Source organism: Gallus gallus, chromosome 3 (assembly GCF_016699485.2).
Source record: "Gallus gallus isolate bGalGal1 chromosome 3, bGalGal1.mat.broiler.GRCg7b, whole genome shotgun sequence".
NCBI classification, from domain to species: domain Eukaryota; kingdom Metazoa; phylum Chordata; class Aves; order Galliformes; family Phasianidae; genus Gallus; species Gallus gallus.
Window position 1 is genome coordinate 70,421,318 of NC_052534.1, and position 22,652 is coordinate 70,443,969.

Consider the following 22,652-nt stretch of genomic DNA (forward strand, 5'->3'; position numbering starts at 1 on the left):
AGTAGATATATAATCAAAGAATAAATCTGTAATTAAGACACATTTAATGGATGGATGATTTTGTCTGATAATCTGATTTCACCATACAATGGTTCTTCCAATATATGTCTCCTGAAATGTGAGGTTTTTTTCATCTCTGAAAACTGTATCATAATATATAAAGTAATATCTTAATAACTGCTTATTACTACTTCTGAAAGGAAAAGAATGAATTGTCTCAAAATAGTTTTGCTGAGGATAAAGCCTTTTTTAGAGTAACAATACTGAAATGGAAATTGAGAAATAGAGATTGACTATATGGGTGGGATTTTTTCTTTGCTTGGTTTGGTGTTTTTTGTTTTTTCCAAAATCTGTTTTCCAAATTTTGTTTATTCTGAAATGCATAGACATTTGCTAGTTCCTAAGAGCTGATGAAAATTGTGAATGTGATTATCTCTTAGCTGTTGCTTGAGTTTCCTCTAGAACATTGCTTTGTAACTAGCAAAGTTATTTAAAAAAAATATTGAAATTGTGGCAAGGATTTTGATATATGCTTAACATTTAAGAACTGTGATTTTTGACTTGTCATAAAGATATATTTGACGCTGTCATTGAGAGGACCTGTCAACACAGGGTAAGAAACTGAAACTATTTGAAGCATCACTGAGTTAATTATGTGTAACATGAATGCCATCTTGGTCATAATCTGTGATGCTACTTCCATTCTCAGTCCAAAATTATCCTAGGCACCTTAAAATAAATAAATAAATAAATAAAATAAGGCAGTAATACTTAAATTTTATAAATTTATTCTGGGTACATATGCAACACACATACAACACATATGGTGTGTTTCCTTATGTTTCCTCTCTGCAACTACCTGAAGGGAGATAGTCAGCCTTTTCTCCCATGTAACTATGCAACTATGGCAATAGGACTATTGGGAATGGCCTCAAGTTACACCAGGGGAGAGTCAGGTTGGACGTTAGGAAATAATTCTTCTCCTAAAGTGAGTGGTCAGGCACTGGAATGGGCTGCCCAGGGAGGTGGTTGAGTCACCATCCCTGGAGGTGTTCAGGAAGCATTTAATGTTGTACTGAAGGACATGGTTTAGTGGGGAAATATTGGTGATAGGTGGATGGTTCAACTGGATGATTTTTGAGCTTGGTGGTTCTATGATTCTATACGCGTATTTCCTATTAATTCTTAGTTGATTTTTGAAGATGCTTCTTAACAAAGCCATCACCACTCTCCATGTATCCTCCCCCTCTATCCCCTTCAGCTACCCAGAGTTTTACTTTTTTTTAATTTTTTCAGTGGAAGGAAAAGATGAACTCAAGCTTTTATTATTGTGGCATAACGATGGGAAAGTAATGGAGAGATACTTTCTTTAAATTTTAGGGTACTGGTATTACTGAAGAAATTCATGGGTGTCCATTTGCATCTACATTTTCTGTTGGTACAATGTCTCCTTGATTAAAAAAAAAAAAATTGTAATTAACCTTTTTCGTATTTCAAAAAAATGTTTCCTATCTACCTTTGTCATAGATCTCACTTTTCATAGGCTTGACAGCAGGTATGTTTGCTTTGGTTTGATATGGCACAAGTATGATTCTTTTAGAAACAGACTGCTTGTAGGTGTCCTTGGTAATGTGGGCTTCTTCGGATCATCTACGCAGATTTTTAAGATGAATTCCCACAAAGGTGAAAAAATACATTGTGTCTGTTTGTTTGTTTGTTTTGGCTCATAGGATTCTCCTTGCTTTGCAGGTATGACCTATTTTATAGTGCCTTAAAATTGTCTCTGCTTACATTATGATCTGATCATTTGTTCTTTGAGTTGCATTGTCATGTGAGGTTTAATTGAAGATATTTTCTAGTCTTCTTTTTAAGATCATGAAAGTTTTCATTGTTTTTTCTCCAAAAATCAGTTTCTAATTGCTTTTGGGGAAGTATTTTATATAATACGTTATAGCAATATGTATTTTCAGCACCAGCTTATCTGTTTACATACTCACATAAGAGTTTAGGTTATTGTGTTACTTGAACAAACTGCACTTAAGGTACTGGAGATGTTAAGGGTGGCAAGGATGCTATGCAAATCTAATAAATGTGTTCTTTTTGTGTGTGTGAACGTGTTTTTATTTTCAGTGGTTTGATATTAATGAAAATATATTAAAAAAAACAACGGACAAACATATCTATAGCAAGAAAACAATCTTTCAGAATTTGAAGTAGCGTTTTCAAATGTTCTTTTATTAGTGATGTTGTAATTGAAAGTTCAACAGATTCTCATTTTATGGATACTCTGTTTGGTCTAAGTACTAGTAATGCACAACTTTCTTTATTGAAAGTAGCTGTGTAAAATCTGGGCTATCATTTCTCAGACAGTATAGTTTTACTGACAAGAACAATTCATTGACTATATGGGGCAAAGCCTAATATAGGCTATTGTTTATATTAGGTATTGTTTATATTAGTGAATATAGAGAATTTCATTTCTTCCAGTTTTTTAAACTCATCTGTGTATGAATTATGCAAAATTTGCTAAAAAAATCTTGTATTTATTATGCAACTCTCACTGGATTGTTGCATATTCTTGCAGTTATTCGGGTTTGGGGTTGCTTCTGTCTCCTTCATGCAAATAACAAGTGTAGATAAACAAATACACATCTTAATATTAATGCGAGGTAAAATTGATTTGAAGAAACCATTAAGCCTGTTCCATTTTCTACACAGCTGCCAAGTGTGTGCATGTTGTTTAGTGCTGCCTCTGAAATTGTTGAAAATCTGATGGGAACACTTACTAAGGCAAACCAGTAAAGGGCACCAGCTGTTGAGAAACACCTGCTGAGCCACTGTGGGAATTAGGTGCATCTGTCTGTAGCTAAAAGTAATCAAACAAAGTGCCTACTTACACCTGTCAGTACTTTAATTTGTGTAAAGATTCAACCAATGAAAGTCATTTTGAATACCTTTAAAAAAAAAAAAAGTGCAGAAAGGTTTGACAGAAGTATGTTGAAGATCCTCATTGAACTGCTGTTGTACATCTTTATTTTAGTAAAAACAAGCTCAGAAATGGCAGCCAGAAGTCTCAGTTACACTGTGCAGTGTCTTACTAGAGGATGCATGCAATATCAAAGAGGTAATGCTACTGTTTGGCTTATTTTAAGAGCCTCTAGAGAGGCCCCAGTGTGTGTTTTCTGATTCATTACAGCATATTTGATTTGTGGAGGATGACAGTATACAATTTCTTTTTTAAAATCAGATGTCATTAGACATATTTCCTAAATATTTTTCATAGTAGTTCCCAATCCATGGTAACTTTACCTCAAAAGTTCAGCTTTGCACAACTACCTGTTTTTTTTCTACAGTAGATCAAGCAGAATAACTTCTGGGAGTGCTGCTGGTTTCTTTGGGAGAATGAAATAGCTGTGATCTGATAGGAAAAAAACAGACTGTGCTCACAGTCCTCTCTAGCACAGTGTAGGAAAAAATCATTTAACTTCTATATTGTAAAACAGGTACTCCCTTCTTAGTTAACAATAGTGTGAAATTAACTGAAGTGGAGAACAAAATTGAGCTGTAGAAAAATTATGACACCACTATTTATTCCTTCAGGAATATTCTTCTCTTGTTTTTACTCAATGGTTTAAAGTTATTACTAGTTTTAACTGTAATTACCCTACAGAGTAGTCTTTTAGTTTGCCTTTTTTGTTAGATGTTTTTAGGAAGAAATAGTTTAGCTTGCTCTTTACATATAACATAAGTAATAATGTATAATTTATATAACATATAAGTAAATAATCTGGAAATATTATCCTGAAATATGAAATGTTAGAACTGACATCTTGAGGTGCATAATGAAATGCTGTCACCTTGCTCTCCTGAAGGTTGTATTTTTAAATTTGCTTTCAACAGAAGACAAAATTCACCAGTTGTGATATTGGACAGATTGTCAATTCAGTGATTTGTGTTTTAAATTTTATATGGTAAAACCAATTACCAATAAATATTCCAGAGGCAGTTGAGATAGGCACATTCTACCACAGTGCAACAGCATGTAGCACAGAGAAATCCAACTTTCTGGTTGGTTGTGTTTTTTTTCCCCTCATGTATTTAATCACTGTAGTATTTGAAATCCAGTTGTACCTACCTGCTGACATTGCAGTTATCGTGTTTACTGACTTAATAAGTGAAATATTTAAACTGAGAAAACAACTTACTGAAGGTTCGTTTTTCATTCTTGAGAGAGGTACATTTTTGCCGTGTTAACTAAAGATAAAGACTTCTTTTGGCATAAAGCACAGAAAGTGATCTACAAATGTTTTAATGGAAGGGACTCAAAGTGGTTTTAGTCATTTTGGTGATTAAGACTGGACAGTAAATGAAGTAATTCTTCTGTGTACTGTTAGGATATAGCCATTTCTCAATGAAAATTCAAGTGTAAGTGTGGAAGAGGAATGCAGTAACCTACTTTACTTTAATAGCATACCTAAAGGCACAATTTAGTTCTTAGGAGTAATCAGTCATCAGTGTGAAGAACAGCATTTGAAATTCGGTTTAAAGTTACACTCAAGACCAAATTTAATTTTTATTTGTATGAAATGCAAAGTGAGAACTTTCTAAGATGAGGGAAGAACATATGCTAATTCTGATTGTCTTATATATTATAGCATGACTCTTACTGCAAGTATTTTAGTTTGCCTGATTTCAATATTTGTCTTTAATACAAGTTTCAGTGCTGACCTGGAGAGATGAAATCTCTTATCTCTGATAAGAATAGTCCCAAGTCTTGGATGGTTAAGCACGAAACTACTTCCTTGCTGTACTTACACCATAGGTGGACACATTTTTGCTTACTTGTTATCAAATGTATCTTTAAGCCTAGCAGGAAGCCTTATGCCTCTCTCAAGTTTTGCATCAGTAATTTGCCTACATCAGAAAAGGCTGTTTTGCATTCTGATAGCTACTATAGCAGGAAAATAAATTTAACAAAAAGTCTAGAACAGTTATATCCTGCAGCATGTATCCTTTCAAGGTATATGTGATAGTTTTGTTAAATCTGTAGCGCTGCTTGCAGTGCAAGAAATGTTTTATTTCATCATTTTTTACAACTTTGCGGTTTTCAGCGTTCTAATTTTCTGTGATCCTAAATTCAGAGACTTGCTGAACGGAAATGCTCAGATGCAGCCCTTTAGAACATTTCATATCTTAATTCTGACCTGTATCATTCATAGTATCCAGGGGGCATGACCTGCTTCAAATTAGATCCCTTTCATCTGATATCTGTCTCTGCTTTATGGTCACCATTCTCCAGGTTTGGCCAAAAGCAAACTGCAGTTTTCTATCAGTACTGTCTATCTCTACTACATTTTCCAGGCTAAGCTACTGCAGTAGTCATGCCTGTTTTTGAGATGTGTTTTTGTCCTCATCAACATTTATTTATGCTACTGGTGTTAACCAACTTACTGCTTAGAAATCATAGAATGGTTTGGGTTGGAAGGGACCTTTAAGATCATCTAGTTCTAACTACCCTGCTACAGGCAGGGATGCCTCCCTCTAGACCAGGTTGCTCAGAGCCCCATCCAGCCTGGCCTTTGAATGCTTCCAGGGAGAAGGCATCCACAACCTCATGGGGCAACCTGTTCCAGTGTCTCACCACCCTCACAGTAAAGAATTTCTTCCTGATGTCTAGTCTGAATCTACCTTCTTCCAGTTTAAAACTAATTCCCCTTGTCCAGACACTGCATGCCGTAAGGTTATAGGACAGGACTGTATGTTTACTTTCTCTCAAATGTAGAGGAAGAAGATTTCTTACATTGCCTTCCTGGAGATTATCAGAAGTTGGACCAGTATATTCCTGCAGGCAGCAGTTTTAAGAAAACACTTTGACGTACTTTATATAAGGATATTAAGAAAATCACAACTAAGGAATTAATTATGGGATTGTGAAGAAATCTTTTCTGAAGATACTTACTCCTGACTTTTAGACAGCTATACTTCTGCTTCAATTAAAGAGCTACTTCTTTAAATAATACATGTTTTGTGCAATGTAGTGCTTTGGTAATTTAGCATAATCACTGGTTGTGTTTTGAGTTTCCCTCTGTATATCATTTATTATAAACACTGCAAAGTATTTATAAATAGCTTCTACAACCAATTAGGTGGAATAGGAGGGGAAAAAAATGCAACCCTTTTCAAAGACTTGACAAGAAATCTCAAAATGAAGTAACAGGCAAGTTACAAACCTAAAATGACTGAAGAGGCCATAAAAATATTTGACTGAACCATGATAGCACTAACATAATCAGCAGATCTCCAGGAAGTCCATTAGCACTTTATAATGGTCTACTTCATGAAGATGAAAGGAATTTTGAAGATGATACACCAACTAAACATTGTGTATACAAAACCTGATGCAAAGCAAATAAGCTTCTGCGTTCTTATAAGCAAAATAAACTGTAAAAGAATACTGATAGAAAAGGCTATTGTAATGCTGAAATTCATCTACTTATAGAACTAACTTAATGAAAAGTTGTAGAAGTACTGGTGTTGCATATGTATCTTTTTCTTTACCAAAAACACTTAACACAAAAGCACTTAGTTTAGAATAGTTATTTTAATAAATTTCACACATGCTCAGATATCACAATCCTACAAATACAACCAGGAAACTTGATTTGAATGGAACTTCTTTGTATAAAATTGTGTTTGAAATAATACTTTTTTCTGTAGCAAAGGTCTGTGCGTTAGTTGAAGAGGCTGTGATAATGGCAGGAGATCTTCAGAAGGTGGCTTCAGGACTGTGATTACAGTGATTTTGTTCTTTTGTGGTTTCCCACAATAAAAATAATAGCAAAAGTATCAGTAGCATACTTTTCAGGATTATTAATAGAAGCAGTGAGGGTAACAAAAGATATAGAAGGATGGAAATCATATAAAGTGTCCTGAGCTGGAAGGAGACCTACAAGGATCAAGTCCAACTCCTGGCTCTACCCAGGACCAGCTAAAAATCAAACTGTATTTCTGGAAGCATTGTTCAAATATTCTTGAAGTCTGTCAGGCTTACTAACATGACCTGGGGACCCTGTTTCACTTCCTGACTAACCTCTTGGTGAAGAACCTTTTCCTAATCCACACCCTGGCCCTCCACTCATGCAACTCCATGCTGTTCCCTTAGGTCCTGTAGCTGTCACCAGAGAGCAGAGCTCAGTGCTGCCCCTCTGCTCCCCTCCCCTATGAGGGAGCCCTGGGCTACAGTACACTGTATGCAAGGTTTTACACTTGGACTGGAGGAATCCCAGGCATTTATACAGACTGGAAGGAGCAGTCCTTGAGAGTAGTTCTGCAGAAAAGGACCTGGGGGTCCTGGTGAATGAAAAAACTTAACATGAGCCAGCAGTGTGCTCCTGCAGCTCAGAAAGCAAATGGTATCCTGGGCTCCATTGGAAGAGGGGTGGCCAGCAGGGACAGGGAGGTGATTGTCCCTCTCTACTCTGCCCTTGTGAGGCCCCATCTGGAGTACTGCATCCAGATCTGGGCCCCCCCCAGTACAAGAAAGACAGGGAGCTGTTGGAGAGGGTCCAGAGGATGGCCACAAAGATGATCAGAGGGTTGGAGCACCTCCTCCATGAAGACAGGCTGAGGGAGCTTGGCTTGTTCAGCCTGGAGAAGAGAAGGCTGTGGGGTGACCTCATTGCAGCCTTCCAGTACCTAAAGGAGGCCTACAAACAGGAGGAGAATCAACTCTTTGAAAGGGTAGATAACAGCAGGACAGGGGGAAATGGTTTTAAGTTGAAGGAGGGAAGATTTCGGTTGGATATTGGGGAAATCTTTACTATGAGAGTGGAATAGGAAAGCAAAAACTATTTTTTATAATGGAATTTGCCTTTTGTGAGATTTAAACACGCAATAGACTGTCAGAACTGTAATTGCCTACTACTAAAGTTTAATTTTTTTTTAAACATCCCAAGTTTATTTGGGACTGCACATACAAGTTTTTGTGTTCTTTCTGGAGATCTAAACAGGTAAAAAATGTAAGATGGGTATTTCCTTAGAAGCAAAGAGAAGGTTGTTACTGAATTTTCCGTGTCTCTATGTAATTTAACTTAATTGAACAAAATTAATCATAAATAATTTTAAAGGCCATCTGTTTCTTCAGTAGATTCCTGTGCATTACAGAGTATTCTTTCATTCGAGTGATCATAGTTTGTCACCTTAAAGATATATATTCTACTGCTCTGACTTTTGCTGTTTTACTGATCCATAATTATTTTACTGTATATTAGTTTTGGTCCCAGACTTTTATGAAGAATGAGTGAAGTACTGAAATAGCACACAGCTAAAGATTTTGATTAATTCTAAGAGGTTTTTCCTTCCTATGTTTTGTTTTCCTTACAGATACAAAATTTGATGGATAGAGGTGGTCACATCAGAATAAAAAACCATGGAATAGTACTAAATATATCTAGGCAGTTATCCTAAGTTTTGTTACCATGCATTGTTTCTTATGATTTCTACCCACTTACATGAAAAATAGAAAATGTATGTGTTGTTTGTTTTTAACAGATTGGCCAACTCGCTTTTAAAGGCATGAAAAGACTGAACCGAATCCAATCTATAGTTTTTGAGACTGCCTACAACACAAATGAGAACATGCTAATCTGTGCACCCACTGGAGCTGGGAAGACTAACATTGCCATGCTGACAGTCCTTCATGAAATTCGCCAGCATGTTCAGCATGGTGTTATCAAAAAGGATGAGTTCAAGGTAAGAATTTAATGAACCAAGTAACAGCTTTATAACTTGTAAGGTAAAACCCATTATATTTTTACATGGAATAGGAAATCAGGAATTTTCAAGTATATTTTTCTTTTCCAACTGGAAGATAAGGCTAATTTTAATTTACTTCATTACTGATAAAGCACTTCTTGTTTCTGTTCTAAAAATCTTATTATGCGAGTGAAAAGCTATGAAAATCCATTTAGCTTTGATGCAGAACCAATTCTGAAAGTGATGAGGCTGTATAAACAAAATCCATTGTCCTTTAAACAGCTGCACACTCCTCCAGCAAAGATAACTACTTTTCATATATCGCTATTAAGATTTTTCACTGTAAGTGCCCAGCATCATATTTCTCAATAAGTTGTGATTTGTAATAGTTGCCATGAAACAAACAACATTCTGGGGTTTGCTCGTTTATCAAGCTAGTCTCCTTTTGGTTGCAGATTGTGTATGTTGCTCCTATGAAGGCTTTGGCAGCTGAAATGACAAATTACTTCAGCAAGCGTCTTGAACCACTGGGTATTACTGTGAAAGAGCTGACTGGTGATATGCAACTGTCAAAAGGTGAAATTCTGCGAACACAGGTATGCTTAATATTTCAAAATATCATTATTTGCATTTCTGTGCTATTTATGGGTACATTGGTCTTTTTTCTTTAATATCGTTGTAATTAGTAAAGCTGCTGAAATGTTATTATGGAGTCAAATTATGTTGGTTACGTTCTAAAATGTGACAGCTGAGAATGATTAAGAAGAATTAAAACACTGTTGCAATTGAAGTATATTAAGCACTGTGCTCATCAAACTTTTGGGGTTCTCCAATTTAATTTTACAGCTGTGCTTTGGAATACACCCTAGTGTACTATTTCTGCATAAACTTTGAACAACACTATACCTGATTTCCAGCTTGTGAACCTTAGTGGTGCCTGCCTACCTTACTAAGATCTATGAAAAGTATGAATGCAGAATGGAAAAGTGCTACTTTCTATAGCTCTCCTAGTTTGCAATATAATTCATAAAATCTCACCTCATTACTAAAAGTATGCTTAGATCAGAACAGAAGAAAACAAAAAATAGTAATTTCAGGCAATATTAAGAAAATATTTTATGAAGTTGGAATTTTATTACTGTAGCAGTGGAAATCTTAGTGAAATTATTAATACATGCTAAGTATTAATTTAGAACATAGTTACTGTGTAACTTAAGTGTAGAAAGAGACTGCTTCATCAAGCTTTCCTATTTTAATCCAAAATATCTAATAATATAATAACACGAATTTTCAGTTTCTTTTGGGGAAAGGGGAGTTAAAAAATGATTTATTTTTTTTCCTCCCATAGACAGATCTCATTGCTTTGAAACTTACGTTTTGAAATTTACACCTTCAAATACTGTTCAAGGCGTTCTACAGCTCCATATGTAGGATTAGGGTAGATATGCTGTTCTGAAGTACAGTGTATTTATAGCACCTAAACTTTTTTTGAGAATTGAAATGGAAGTTAAATAGTCTCCAGAATAGAAGAAATGTGAAAATAATTGTTTTTTGTGACCAAGAATCTAGTTCTTAGACTTTCAAAGGAAATATAATTAAACCATTCTTTAATTTTATTTTAATTTAGCTTTTGTACCATTTGTAGTTTTGCTTCTTTGTTCTTCCAAGCATTGAAAAGGTTAAAACTATCTGAAGATCAAAACTTCAAGGACTGTGAAATACATATTTCTTGTTTTTGTTTATTTTGTATATCTAGTCAGCCCTTCTTTATGTTTAATGAGAATTGTAGGAGATTGAGAGGAGAGAAAACACCAGGCCAAGAGTTATTGATGTAGTTGCTACTCCTTTTCTTCAAGAATCAGGAGCCCAGCAGCAGGCTTTGTTTTATCCTAGCTTATTAAAACACACCAAAAATATGTAACCTTATTATGTTAATTGAGGAAGGGGCACTGACTTATGCTGGACTTTGTTTATTGCTTTTTGCATGTATTGTTTTCTGTGAAAACTAATCAACTTCTTCAGTAACTTTTGCACTCAATCCACCTCTTCCCAGTGGGTCTCTTTTGTTGCTTTTTAGTCTGTATTAAATTGATTCTTGCTTCAAAACATTTTAAAAACTATTTTACTTGCCAACCACTCTAATGTATAAATTTCTCAAATTGCTGTTGTTTCTTAATGGTTTCAGAGTTGGTTTGCCAATCATTACCCTGCTTTTACTTTAATAGATCATGTGCTTGTGTTTAACAGTAAAGCAATTTTTCCTTAAGAATTAATCCATAGCATATGGATGTGTGCACATAATTTAAATAAACAGGGATAATATATATGTATATATTATACTGGATAAAAGAGCAGAGTAGAATCATCTAATGAAGTAGATGCAGGCATTTCATGTTGGATCACTGTTTCAAAAGACTGCAGATTCTTTTTCTAGGAGACTGAATGCCTGCTATAATTCTTCCATGACTCTTGTTTTCTGCCTCTTCTGAGCAGTTATATTTTCGCTGTCTTTGTTTTCATAGTCAGGTGAATCAGATCAGTCACTGTGAAAGAAAGAAGAATCAAGCGCTTGTCAGGTGTTAGTTAGAAGTAGTACTTCAGTGACAGTCCTGATAATTTTCTCCTTTCTTTTCCATTCTTCATGCTTCATCCTTCATACTTAGCGTATTTAAACTTGTGTATTTTGTTAGTCATTAGTCACATCTGTTATGCTTATTCGGATAAGAAAAAAGTGCTTTATCCGACGAGCTGTTAACTGTCTCACTTCCCAGGACTTCATCTTTACTGAAATCTGCCTTTATTATTTTATCTGCAAAGAGTAGAAAAAAATAGTAAAAAAAAAAAAAAAAAAAAAAAAAAAAAAGTTTATCATACTGAGATGAGATTGTGAGATGATACTTGCTTCCATGCTTTTCCATATTATTCTTTAAATATTCACTAAAGGACCTGTCATTCCAAAAAATACTTCAGAATCCAAGCTTTTCAAAAAAGTCTTATTTTTAAATTTCCTTAGTAATGAAAATGCATTTAAGGAAATGAAGATAATTATTAATGCTTCAGACAGTCTTTCATCCTGCTGTGCAATGAACTACTACTTGTGTACCTGTAAAATGAGGGAAATCCAAAATACCCTATTTTTCCTAATGTTTTCATGCAAATTAAGTTTAAGTATTTATTATGTTGTTTTAATGTTTCAAACAAAATAGATCCATAGTTCATTTGCAGACACTTTTCACATAAATGTTGCACTGAACCTGGGCATAGAAAATAAACTTCTTACAAAAAAAATATCCCTAGCTATTGTACCGGCTCTCCTAGAGTTTATTTAAAGGGCCTGCCTTAACTTATCTTATGGTTAAATAAAGATGTGTTAAATTTAACAAAAAGGAATCTAGGAAAGTGTATTCCCCTGCAGTTGGGATTTTTTTGTCAACCATTTCTCTATTCTGTTTGTATATGGGCTTACTATTATCTAGGAATATCTGATGCTTAGGTCTTGGTTCCATTACTACTGATGTTAAGTGTACTTGACCTGTCATCTGTTGTTTAGTAAGCTGATTTTGGTATGTTAGTGTTTAAATGGAAAATACTAGACAGTAATAAATTATGTCTTTTGCTGGGTAGTATTTGAGATAACAAAGTTATGTTGTTGTTTTCTGGGGTTGAATTTTTTGTTTTGGGCTTTTTGAAGGCAATGGGTTATTTGGGTGATTGACCTGGACACATGCACATATAGAGCTACAGTCTTTGCTTTATACAATCTGGAAATTTTATAACTTCAAAATCAACTTTCGGGCTGTCAGATCAGCTACCTCTCACTTGGTGCTTGCAACAAGCACAGGAATGATACTTATCTTCTGGAACTTTAGAGAATACAACTGGAATTGGAGCAGTGTAGATTTGTAATGTAATCACCAACTCTGAATGTGCTGCCCTTCAATGGCACAGAGTATTGTCAGCAGATGATTAGTATGATGGCTTGTACAAACTTGTACAAACCAGTAGCAACAATTAGGGGTTTGTATTCTGGCCCAAACAATTTACAACTTTTTAACATAGTGGGCATCCAAAAATGTGTAGTACAGAATTTATTTTTATACATACATAACAATATGAAACAAAAATAAGACCCTTGATACAACGCAGTGGAATTTTATCTAAAAATTATTCTACCTTTACAAACCTTGATAATAAAAGCAGAGGGGCTGGAACTAGATGATCTTTTATGTCCCTTCCAACTTTTAAACCATTCTATGTGTTACAGTAGAGTCCTTGTCTATGGCTTGAATCCGAATTCAAAAAAGTATATTTGACTAAGGCTATCATTGTGGAGTTGAAGTAAATTTTCTATTGTGTTTTTGCATTACATTGTGCTTAAGACATGCAGGTGTAAGCCAAGCTTCTGCTGCTGCACCTGAGTTTCTTGCTTTACTTGAAGGCTGTCAGACTGTTGTGAATTATGTGGTAGTTTATAAACAAATCTGGTCAACCTTTAAAAGCAGGCTAATTTACCCAGCCTATAAACCTCTCTCTATCTCTGTTCCTTCCTTTTGATATTCTTGGAGTTAAGGGATTTCAGAGAGCAGGAGAATCAGAAGAAGGAAATTTATTATCTTTGAAATAAAAAACCATCCATCATAGCTTTAGAAGTGGTACAACTTTAATTTGCCAAGTGCTGAACACATTGAAGAGCAGGAAAATGCAAATAATTTTCAAGATAGAATCACCGAGGTTGAAAAGACCTCCAAGACTATCTAGTCCAACCATCCACCAATACCACAATATTTCCCACTAAACCACATCCCTCAGTACAACATCTAAATGTTTAACATCTCCAGGGATGGTGACTTCACCACCTCCTTAAGTTGTCCATTTCAGCTCCTAACATCCAACCTGAATCTTCACTGGCACAACTTAAGGCCATTCCCTTTAGTCTTATTGCTAGTTAGATGGGAGAAGAGGCTGACTCCCACCTCTCAACAACCTCCCTTCAGGTAGTTATAGAGAGTGATAAGGTCACTCCTGAGCCTCCTCTTCTCCAGACTAAACAATTCCAGTGCCATCAGCCACTCCTCATAAGACTTGTGCTCCAGACTCCTCACCAGTCTTGTTGCCCTTCTCTGAACATGCTCTATGGCCTCAATGTATTTCTTGTAGTGAGGGGCCCAAAACTGAACACAGTACTCGAGGTGCAGCTTCACCAGAGTTGAGTACAAAGGGGAGGGGGGGGTGATCAGTTCCCTGCCCCTGCTGGCAACGTTATTTCTGATACAAGCCAGGATGCCATTGGCCTTTTTGGCCATATGGGCACACTGCTGGCTTATGTTGAGGTGAGCATCCACCAACACCCCTAGGTGTTTCCTCCACAATCTTCCAGCCACTCTGCCCCAAGCCTGTAGCATTGCCTGGGGTTATTGTGGCCAAAGTGTGGGAGCTGGCACTTGGTCTTGCTGACCTTCACCCCGTTGGTCTCAGCCCAATGATCCAGACTGTTCTGATCCCTCTGTGGGGCAATCCTACCTCCAGGCAGACCAACACTTCCAATTTGGTGTCATCACCGATCTCAACTTAGGAAGAAATAAAGCAACAACTACAAACCTTCTCATCACCTTATGAGCACATTTGGTAGTTTATGGGACATCTGCATTCAGGTACTGGGATGGAGCTGTCGGACTCTCTGTGAGGTAAGACCAGGGCAGCCCTGTGCTTCACATAGCTGTTTCCAGAGGCCCCACTGCAGGGGATGAGATGGCAGCACCACAGAGAAAAGTGTTTAAGGTAGGGTAAAAAAAACGTTATGCAGCAATTGTGAGAGAGAAAGTAGTGAAGGGGAACCCTGCTGACATCAAAGTCAGTAAAGCAAGGGGAAGAGCTGCCACAGGTACTCAAGCAGCTCCTGCAGCCCAATTTTGGAAGAGACTGCAGTGGAGCGGGTATTTCCCAGCAACCTGTAAAGAAAACCATGGTGGAGGAGACATCCACACTGGAGCATGTAGGTGTGTCCTGAAGTACGCTGTGGTCCATGAAGACCTGACATTCATGCAAACTGCTAGCAGGAATTGTGGCCCATAGAGAGAAGCCCACATAGGAGCAGGTTCATCCTGACAGGAACTGTCATCCTTGGCCTATGGTAAGCTGGTGCAGTGTGTTCCTGGGGAACTGAAGTCCATGAAAAAGACCCACATTTGGAACAGTTTATGTAGGACTGAGTCATGTAGAAGGAAACCCAAACTGTAACAGGGAAAAAGCGTGAGGAAGGAGCAGCCGTTACCAAGTGTGTTGAATACAGGCCACAGTCCCTGTTCCTTATCACTCTTCAGTGTTGATGGTGTAGTGTGATGATGTAGGAATGAAGCAATGAGGCTGAGCCTTGGAAGAAGGAAAAAGAGTGGCTTAGGATGGTATTTTTTTGTTGTTGTTCTGTGTTTCTAACCATCTTTTTCTATTTTTAACTGGCAATAAATCAAATTAATTTTCCTGAACTCGAATCTCTTTTGCCCCTGATAGTAATTGGTAAGTGACTTCCCTGCCTTTATCTCAGCCTGCAAGCTTTTCCATCTTACATCCTCTCTTTGCCCTGTTGAGGGAGGAGAGACTGGCCAGGTGAGTATCTGGCAGCCAGCAAAGGTCAACTTAGCAATACCTTTGTCATAGTTTTATCTGCTTTTTAAATTAAGTGCATTTGTAGAAATTTTAATTCTGATAATTTAAATCCAAGACAAATATTTTACTAGCCTATTGCAGAACTCATACAGCTGTTTCTAAAAAAATGTAGCTAGCTATTATGCTAAAAATAAGAGTAGTTTAGAACAAAAGGTCGATTGTTATTGAAGGACATGAGTAATTCAACAGTACTGATAAGTGTTTTTGAAAACAGCAGTGTTGCAAATGAAAAGAGAATTTGTGTAAGCTGCATTTGCATTGGCAAATACATTTGTCTGATTACTGAACAGACTGCTTTTCTTGAGGAGAGGAAATAGCCTGAAGGATTGAATGTATTTTGACATCTCATAGATTAGCTGATTAATTGTACTTGTGATGGCAAGGCAGAAGTGAGAAGTGAAGCAGAGACCACAAAAGCATCAGAGCTGAATAGGGCATGCAGTTCTGAGAACAGCAAATGGCATCAGGACCTTTCAGTGATATGGATGATCACTGTGATAGATTCTGTCAGCTGATAGACTGTGATATTAAGTCATGAAGGCTTTATTCCCTGTTGGAATCTGATACTAATAAAATGGAATAATGCTTTTTTCTTAAGTTCTTATCTGTAATATAAAACTAATCAAGTCTGAAACTATTTGAAGCAAAGGAGAGCTATAAACTTGGTTTCTGTTTCGTCTACAGCTTGCTTTCTCTGATACTTCTTTTCTCATTTCCTGCTCCTTAATAAGATATAGAGATGATTCTAGGTAAAAGCAAATAATATACCGGATTTTTGCTGCTTTTTTTCCCCCCACCTATGGAAATATAAATACACTAAAAATGAATAGAATTTATTATATTTTGTTGTGTCCATATATATATATATGATTTCCCTTTTATGCATATAGAAAGACCACTGCTAGATACTGAATATTTATGTATAGTAATTTATCCTGTGCTTATACTAAATATATAAACTTGGGATTCTCTACACTAGTTATGCATTTTTCTTTTTTCTTTTTTCTTTTTTTTTTGGAAAAAAAAAGTTACCCATTTCATGTGCTTTTATGATTAGCCAGAAATTAGGACATCTTTGCATTAGGAAAAGAGGATAAATAATGAGAGAGTATTTGAAATTAAAGGACTTTTTTTTTTTTTTTTTTTGCACTTAAGAACTGGCAAAAAAATTAGTGATTACAGAATTATCACTAAATCATGTTAGACGTGAAGGATTTCTTTTTGACTACTTGACCTATTTAATTCTGAAACCATATAAATAGATTGAATTGTGATAAATGTGATAAATCCATGTAAGTAATACTTCAAATGTCCATTGTTTTCCAGTAAAAAGGATTTTTGTGTAAAATAGAAATTTGTAAAATGGGTTTTTATTGCTTTAAAGAGTAGTTTTCTTAATGTTCTCTTAGTCCATTTCATAGGTTTTGGTAGGAATTAAGTGCTGTGGAGGTGATCTTTCAGGGAGCGGTAAATAAGAAAATCAAATGTAGGCAAGTAGTTCTTTTGAGATTGTTAAGTGTTATCCCATTTGTATTGATATGGCATTTTGTGAAAACTACATGAGCTACTTCTGCTGCCATATTACCTAGCATATTCAATCTCAGGTGCTTTCTTTTTACTTTGTCACTAATATCTTTCCATGTGCACTATGTTTTGTCTGTCCTAAGGCATGTTAGGCAGTTACTCTGGTGTTAGCCTCCTGTAAGGGGCCTTAGTTTCTAATTGAATGCCCTTTTTCTTTTCTTTCTTTTTTTTTTTTTTCCCTCGCAGTTATAGCAGTCTGTTTTCTTCTGGGAATGCAGCAGTTCCTTCCTGTTGAAACACTGGGTGCTTTAGAGATTGTAAATTCTGCAAATCTTTTTTTGGCGTGCAATGGGATAAATGAGGTGGCCATCAGAAATGACTCAGAGATTATAAAGCTCACAGATTCAGAGAAACTCTTCTCTTTTTAAGTTGTTTATTTCAAAAGAGCTGAATCTAGTTAATATTTCCTCTTCCAGTATGACTAGAATGAAAAGTAGTGCCTAATTCAATGCGCACCCATGGCTTCAGGAGCAGAATATCTTCTTTTGATCAGCATTTGGACTGGGAGATAAAACTTTTCAGAGGATATCAAAATCTAATACAAAAAAAGAAAGAGGAAGCAACTAACCTCTCTTTTCTCGAAAGTTTCAGTTTTTCTCAGTAGTACAACTGTGCTTAAAGCAGATTTCCTTTCTTCTGAATTGTTAAATTATGCTCTTTTCAAAATGATTCTACTTTTGTGAAGTGAAAAAAATCTTCTCCCAAATGAGTAAAATATGCCAAAAGATTTAGAAGAAAAAACAATGTTTATCGCTGACTCACATTTAGCAAGAACAGATGATGAATTCCATACTTGATATGGTGGAATCCGGGGTGTACGTATAGATGAGGGAAAAAGTGACTGGAGTACAGCCCAGTAGAAAGAAATCTGGGGCTTCTGGTTGATGGAAAGCTCAATATAAGTCAACAATGTGCCCTGCCAACCAAGAGAACAGCTGTATCTAGGTGCATTAAGCACCGTATAGAGTATAGCTAATTGGTTAAAATTAAAGACTGTCCCACTGTAACTCAACATTGGTGCAGACAAGAAATATATAAAAAATATTAGAATATGTCCAAGGGAGGGCAAGAAAGATGGTGAAAGGGCTAAAGGGCATGACTTGAGAGGCGCAGCCAAAGATAGTTTGTTCACCTTAGAGAAGAGGGGATTTGCTGTTCTTTGCAACGTCCTTGTGAGGGGGAATGGAGATTAAGTACAGGCTGCTCAGAGAGGTTGTGGATGCCCCATCCCTGGAGGTGTTCAAGACCAGGTTGGATGGGGCCCCGGGCAGCCTGGTCTAGTATTAAATGTGGAGGTTGATAGCCCTGCCTGAGGTGGGGGGGGGTTGAAGCTTCATGATCCTTGAGGTCCCTTCCAACCCAGTCCATTCTGTGATTCTGTGATGCTGGTCTCTTAGCGGCTTAAAGGTGCCTGAAGGGAAGTTCAGTTTGGATATTAGAAAAAACTCTTCATTGAGAGAAGATGTTAAAGCACTGCAACAAGCTTCCTAGGGAACTGATTTTGGCCCCAAGCCTGTTGATGTTCAAGAAGTATTTGGACAATGCTTCTAGGCAGATGGTTTAACTGTTACATTGACCTGCATGGAGTAGGAGTTGAATTAGATCATCACGGGTCCCTTCTAACTCAGGATATTCTATGTTTCTATGACTCAGGAAACATCAAAATCTTTATTCGGTATGATTCCTATATCCCAAAGTCATCTCCATCTTCCCACTGTCCTCTTCTTGTTATTGATTTTCTTCATTTCAGAAAACTTTACAGTGCTGTGCTTTAACCCTGTCAGGCAGCTCAGCACCACACAGCCGCTTGCTCAGACACCCCAGGTGTCGTGGGAGAGATAATCAGAAATGTAGAAGAGCAAGAACTCATAGGTTGAGATAAAGACAGTTTGTAGGTAAAGCAAAAGCTGTGCACAAGCAAAGCAAAACAAGGAATTCAGTTGTTACATCCCATCAGCAGGCAGATGTGCAGCCAACTCCATGAAAGCAGGGCTCACCATGAGTTTCTGTTTCTTGAGAAGATGCCAGCACATCAAAAATCCCATTCTTCCTCCTTCTTTCCGCCAGCTTTTATTGCTGAGTATGATAACGTATGATATGGATTATCCTTTTGGTCAGTCTCTGTCCGCTGTTCTGGCTGTGTCCCCTTTCAGCTCTTTCAGCTGTACATGTTAAATATATTTTTTATTAGTATCTAGTTTTAAAAGCAATATTTAAAATCAGAAGAGATGTGTCTTTGTATACATGCCAATACCTACTGTATTATATTTAAAGATTTGAAATAATATTTTTCAGGGTTCTGATCTTGTCTGTTCCTTTACCAGCAAGTAGTGCACGTTCCCAGTTTATAGCAGTCTGATTAGTAGCATCGAGGTCTTTAGCTGAGTAGAGTTCAGTCTCAGAGTTTGGAGTTAGACAGTGGAGATCCAAAAAGTTTTTGATGGGTGAGCAAGGGAAGGGGTGGGAAAAAAAGAGGAAAAAAGCAAGTCTTTTTTTCTTAAGAACATTATAGGTCCGTAATAGGTAATAGGAAATAGGAAATGAAGAAAAAAAATGAATTAGGTGAAACCTGCCTTTTCTTTGTAAATCAATAGGACCTGAAAGTGGAGAAAAGAACTAAATCAAGCATTCCTCCTCCCCAGCTGTGCAGACTGCCATAGTATCACCTCAGCAACACTTAAATTTTCAATTTCATTGTATTAGTAGATCCTTGAAAGACAAGGAAGTTCTTCTATGAGTGCCACTTTTGTAAAGTATACGCCTTTACCACAAATTTCTCCTTTCCTTAACTCAACTTCGGGAAATAGTAAAAGTAGGTGAAAAAGACTAATGTTAAACAACAGAGAGGCATTTTTGGGCATGTAATGTGCAGAGCCAAGCTTCTTTCTTTGAATTCTTCAGCTCTTAAAAATAAAGAACTAACTCTGTGACTCCATGTGTAGGAACCCTGATTGCCTCCAACAATTAAAATTATTCAAAAATTGAATTTTGCTTATACAGGGAATTTTGGATAACTTTTCAGTGAATTCAGTTGATAAGCTTCTTGTTTACTTGAATTGTTATTTGCAATATGTCTTTCATTTCTGTCTCTCTGACAGTTCCAGTGTTTTGGTGTCACCATTCTATGCTTTCAGCACTGTACTCATTTTCTTTGTTGGCATCAGTCTTCTAATACACTAGTGGAATTGTTGGAAGCCATTCTGATTTACTGCTGTCCCATTAATATATGTGTCTGTGACAGCTAAGATTTTGCCAAAGGGGAAAAGTACTTATATGTGATCAAATGGTAGCAGTTTGGATTAAAAATGGTAGTCATTTATAAGGAACTGTAGGTGCTGCCTGTGACCTAAATTAATTTCTAGATTTATGACAGAATCCATCTTGATTTTATTGAAATCAAGCTTCCATGCTTTAGAAATTAGAATCACTACTCTGATACATTCATTTAAATTTTATTTGAAATAATTTATTTTTTCAAGCAGACAGATATAGTGGCTTATTGTACTACATGCCTACTTGCCTGCTGTTATCGCATAATCTGTAGTATTTTAGTACAGACCTTGAGTAATCTGCTTTGCGTTTAATAATCACACGTCACATACTCTGATAAAACATGTAATGTGTAACTGACTGGCAGCATCCTTTGGTATGACTCACTTGTCTGAAGTCTGTATTTAGATTGGGCATGAAATGGGGAGTTTTAGCAGAAAAAATGTCGTTGAAATGGTCGCAAATAAAATTACAGTAATTTTGAACAAGATAAAATACTCTATGTGTTCTCTAGTTGAAGTATATGGGTTTTCATATGTAATTGCATTCTTCACTGTGTTTGCATTTTTATTGGAAGTAATTATGTTTGTACCTGACTTAGCTCTTAGCTTTTCTAAACTGCTTAGGAACAAAAGTTTTGGGTGCTGTTTTTTCTTGGTTTTCTCTCTCTCTCTGTCTCTGTCTCTCTCTCTCTCTCTCTTTCTCTTTCTCTCTTTTTCTCTCTCTCTCTGTCTCTCTCTCTCTCTCTCTCACTTTTTAATAAATTTATATAACCTTTCAGTATTGTACTTCAACACGTGTGAGAACATAACATTTCCAATTTGGATGACGCTCTTGCTATACCTCCAGTGCACACATTTTTTCATTTACTTTAAGCTTTATCAGAATAAATTCATTTTAAAAGTATCTGTACTTGAAGCACTTACATTAATCACTGTCTCTGCAGAGGTTTGATACTGCAGTGGAACTTTAAAAGTAGTAGTGTACAAATACAAGAAAAATAATTGTGTTTTGGATACATCATTGATCCAGGCTGTAACTGAATGTATTGAGAGGAATGCTATTGCTCTTTGGTTATATGGCTAAGACCAACAGTGTCACCTGCAGGTGAATCAAGTAGATTTCTTATTTTTTTCAAGTGGAAATCTCAGCCACACCAGTCAGTTAGTGAAAATAGGAGGATCTGGCTGAGTAACTTTCAAATTAATATTTTAAATCAATTTTACTGCTTACTCTTCTTATGAAATTAATTGCAAATATGTAATGATTGCTTCAAATTCATTTCTTCAGTAAGTGCTTATTGAAAAAAAATCTTAAAATCATTCTTTAGTATGCATCAAAGATCCTTATTGACAATATTCTACCTATTTACCAATAAAAACCAAACAATGCTGGAAATATGAATGTTTTATGACATTCAAATCTGTTTACTGCTTTTATATGGGTGAAAATTATCTGTTTATTGATGGTGAATCTCTGGGTAGAATTTCGCAGAAATGAATTGCATGAATTAAAATGTCAAAAGTATTACGTTTAGATAAAAAGTAAAATTAATAAAGAAATTCTTTGATATTGCTAATATCTGTTGTATTTAAAAGATGCAGTAATCTAAGAGTAATGTACAAATTAGTATTTTAGTACAATAATGTACAAATTGTATTTATGTTGAGAGAAATGCTACTCTTCTGTCATTTTCTTGAGGTTTCACTGTCTTTGTCTGTCTGTTGCTAGATTTGTGGTTAACATAAAAATAATTAAAAAAAAAAATCAGGTCATATTTCTTGACTTTGTTGACTAGGACTGACATTGACATGAAGGATGCACAACTACTTGCTCATGTTCAGCTAAGCGTTGACCAATACCCCCAGATCCATTTCCTCCACACAGTTTTCCAGCCACTCTGCTCCAAGCCTGGGACCTGGTGTTGTCCTTGTCACCTTCTCTGGCCTGACGCTCAAAGTTCGAGCCTTCAGCTTAGTCACTTCACTATGTAGTAGTCAGAGTTGATGATTTGTCTGGGTTCCAGGAAATCCAGAAAGATCACCCCTTTCCTATCCCAAAAGGCAGGGCACATGACATTACCTGCTGAGAGCTGTATCTGGAACCTTTTCTTTGAAGAATTCACATCACCACTCAGTGAATTGCTGCTTTGCCTCTGATGCCATGTCTCATTACCAGAAATGATGCAATCCAGGAAATGGTCACCTTCAGCCTTACACTGGTTCAATAGGTCCTGACAAACTTGCATACAGTGTTCTTTCTATTCCTGTGTGAGCATTTGTGGGACTCACTTGACAGAAATTTTGCAATATTGTAATGTTGTCACCACTGTTTCTGATACACTGAAGCCAATATTCAGCTCTGTACACAGTTCCCTTGTC

The 22,652-nt window shown here is 36.3% G+C and overlaps 1 protein-coding gene across 1 annotated transcript in view; it reads left to right on the forward strand.

The window, feature by feature from the left end:
• Positions 1 to 22,652, forward strand: part of ASCC3 (activating signal cointegrator 1 complex subunit 3) — a 260,498-nt gene that overhangs the window by 54,464 nt on the left and 183,382 nt on the right. Inside the window, exons 9-10 of the mRNA NM_001305211.2 lie at positions 8,551 to 8,751; positions 9,210 to 9,350. Of these exons, the coding sequence (NP_001292140.1) occupies positions 8,551 to 8,751; positions 9,210 to 9,350 (342 nt within the window). The remainder of the gene's footprint in view (positions 1 to 8,550; positions 8,752 to 9,209; positions 9,351 to 22,652) is intronic.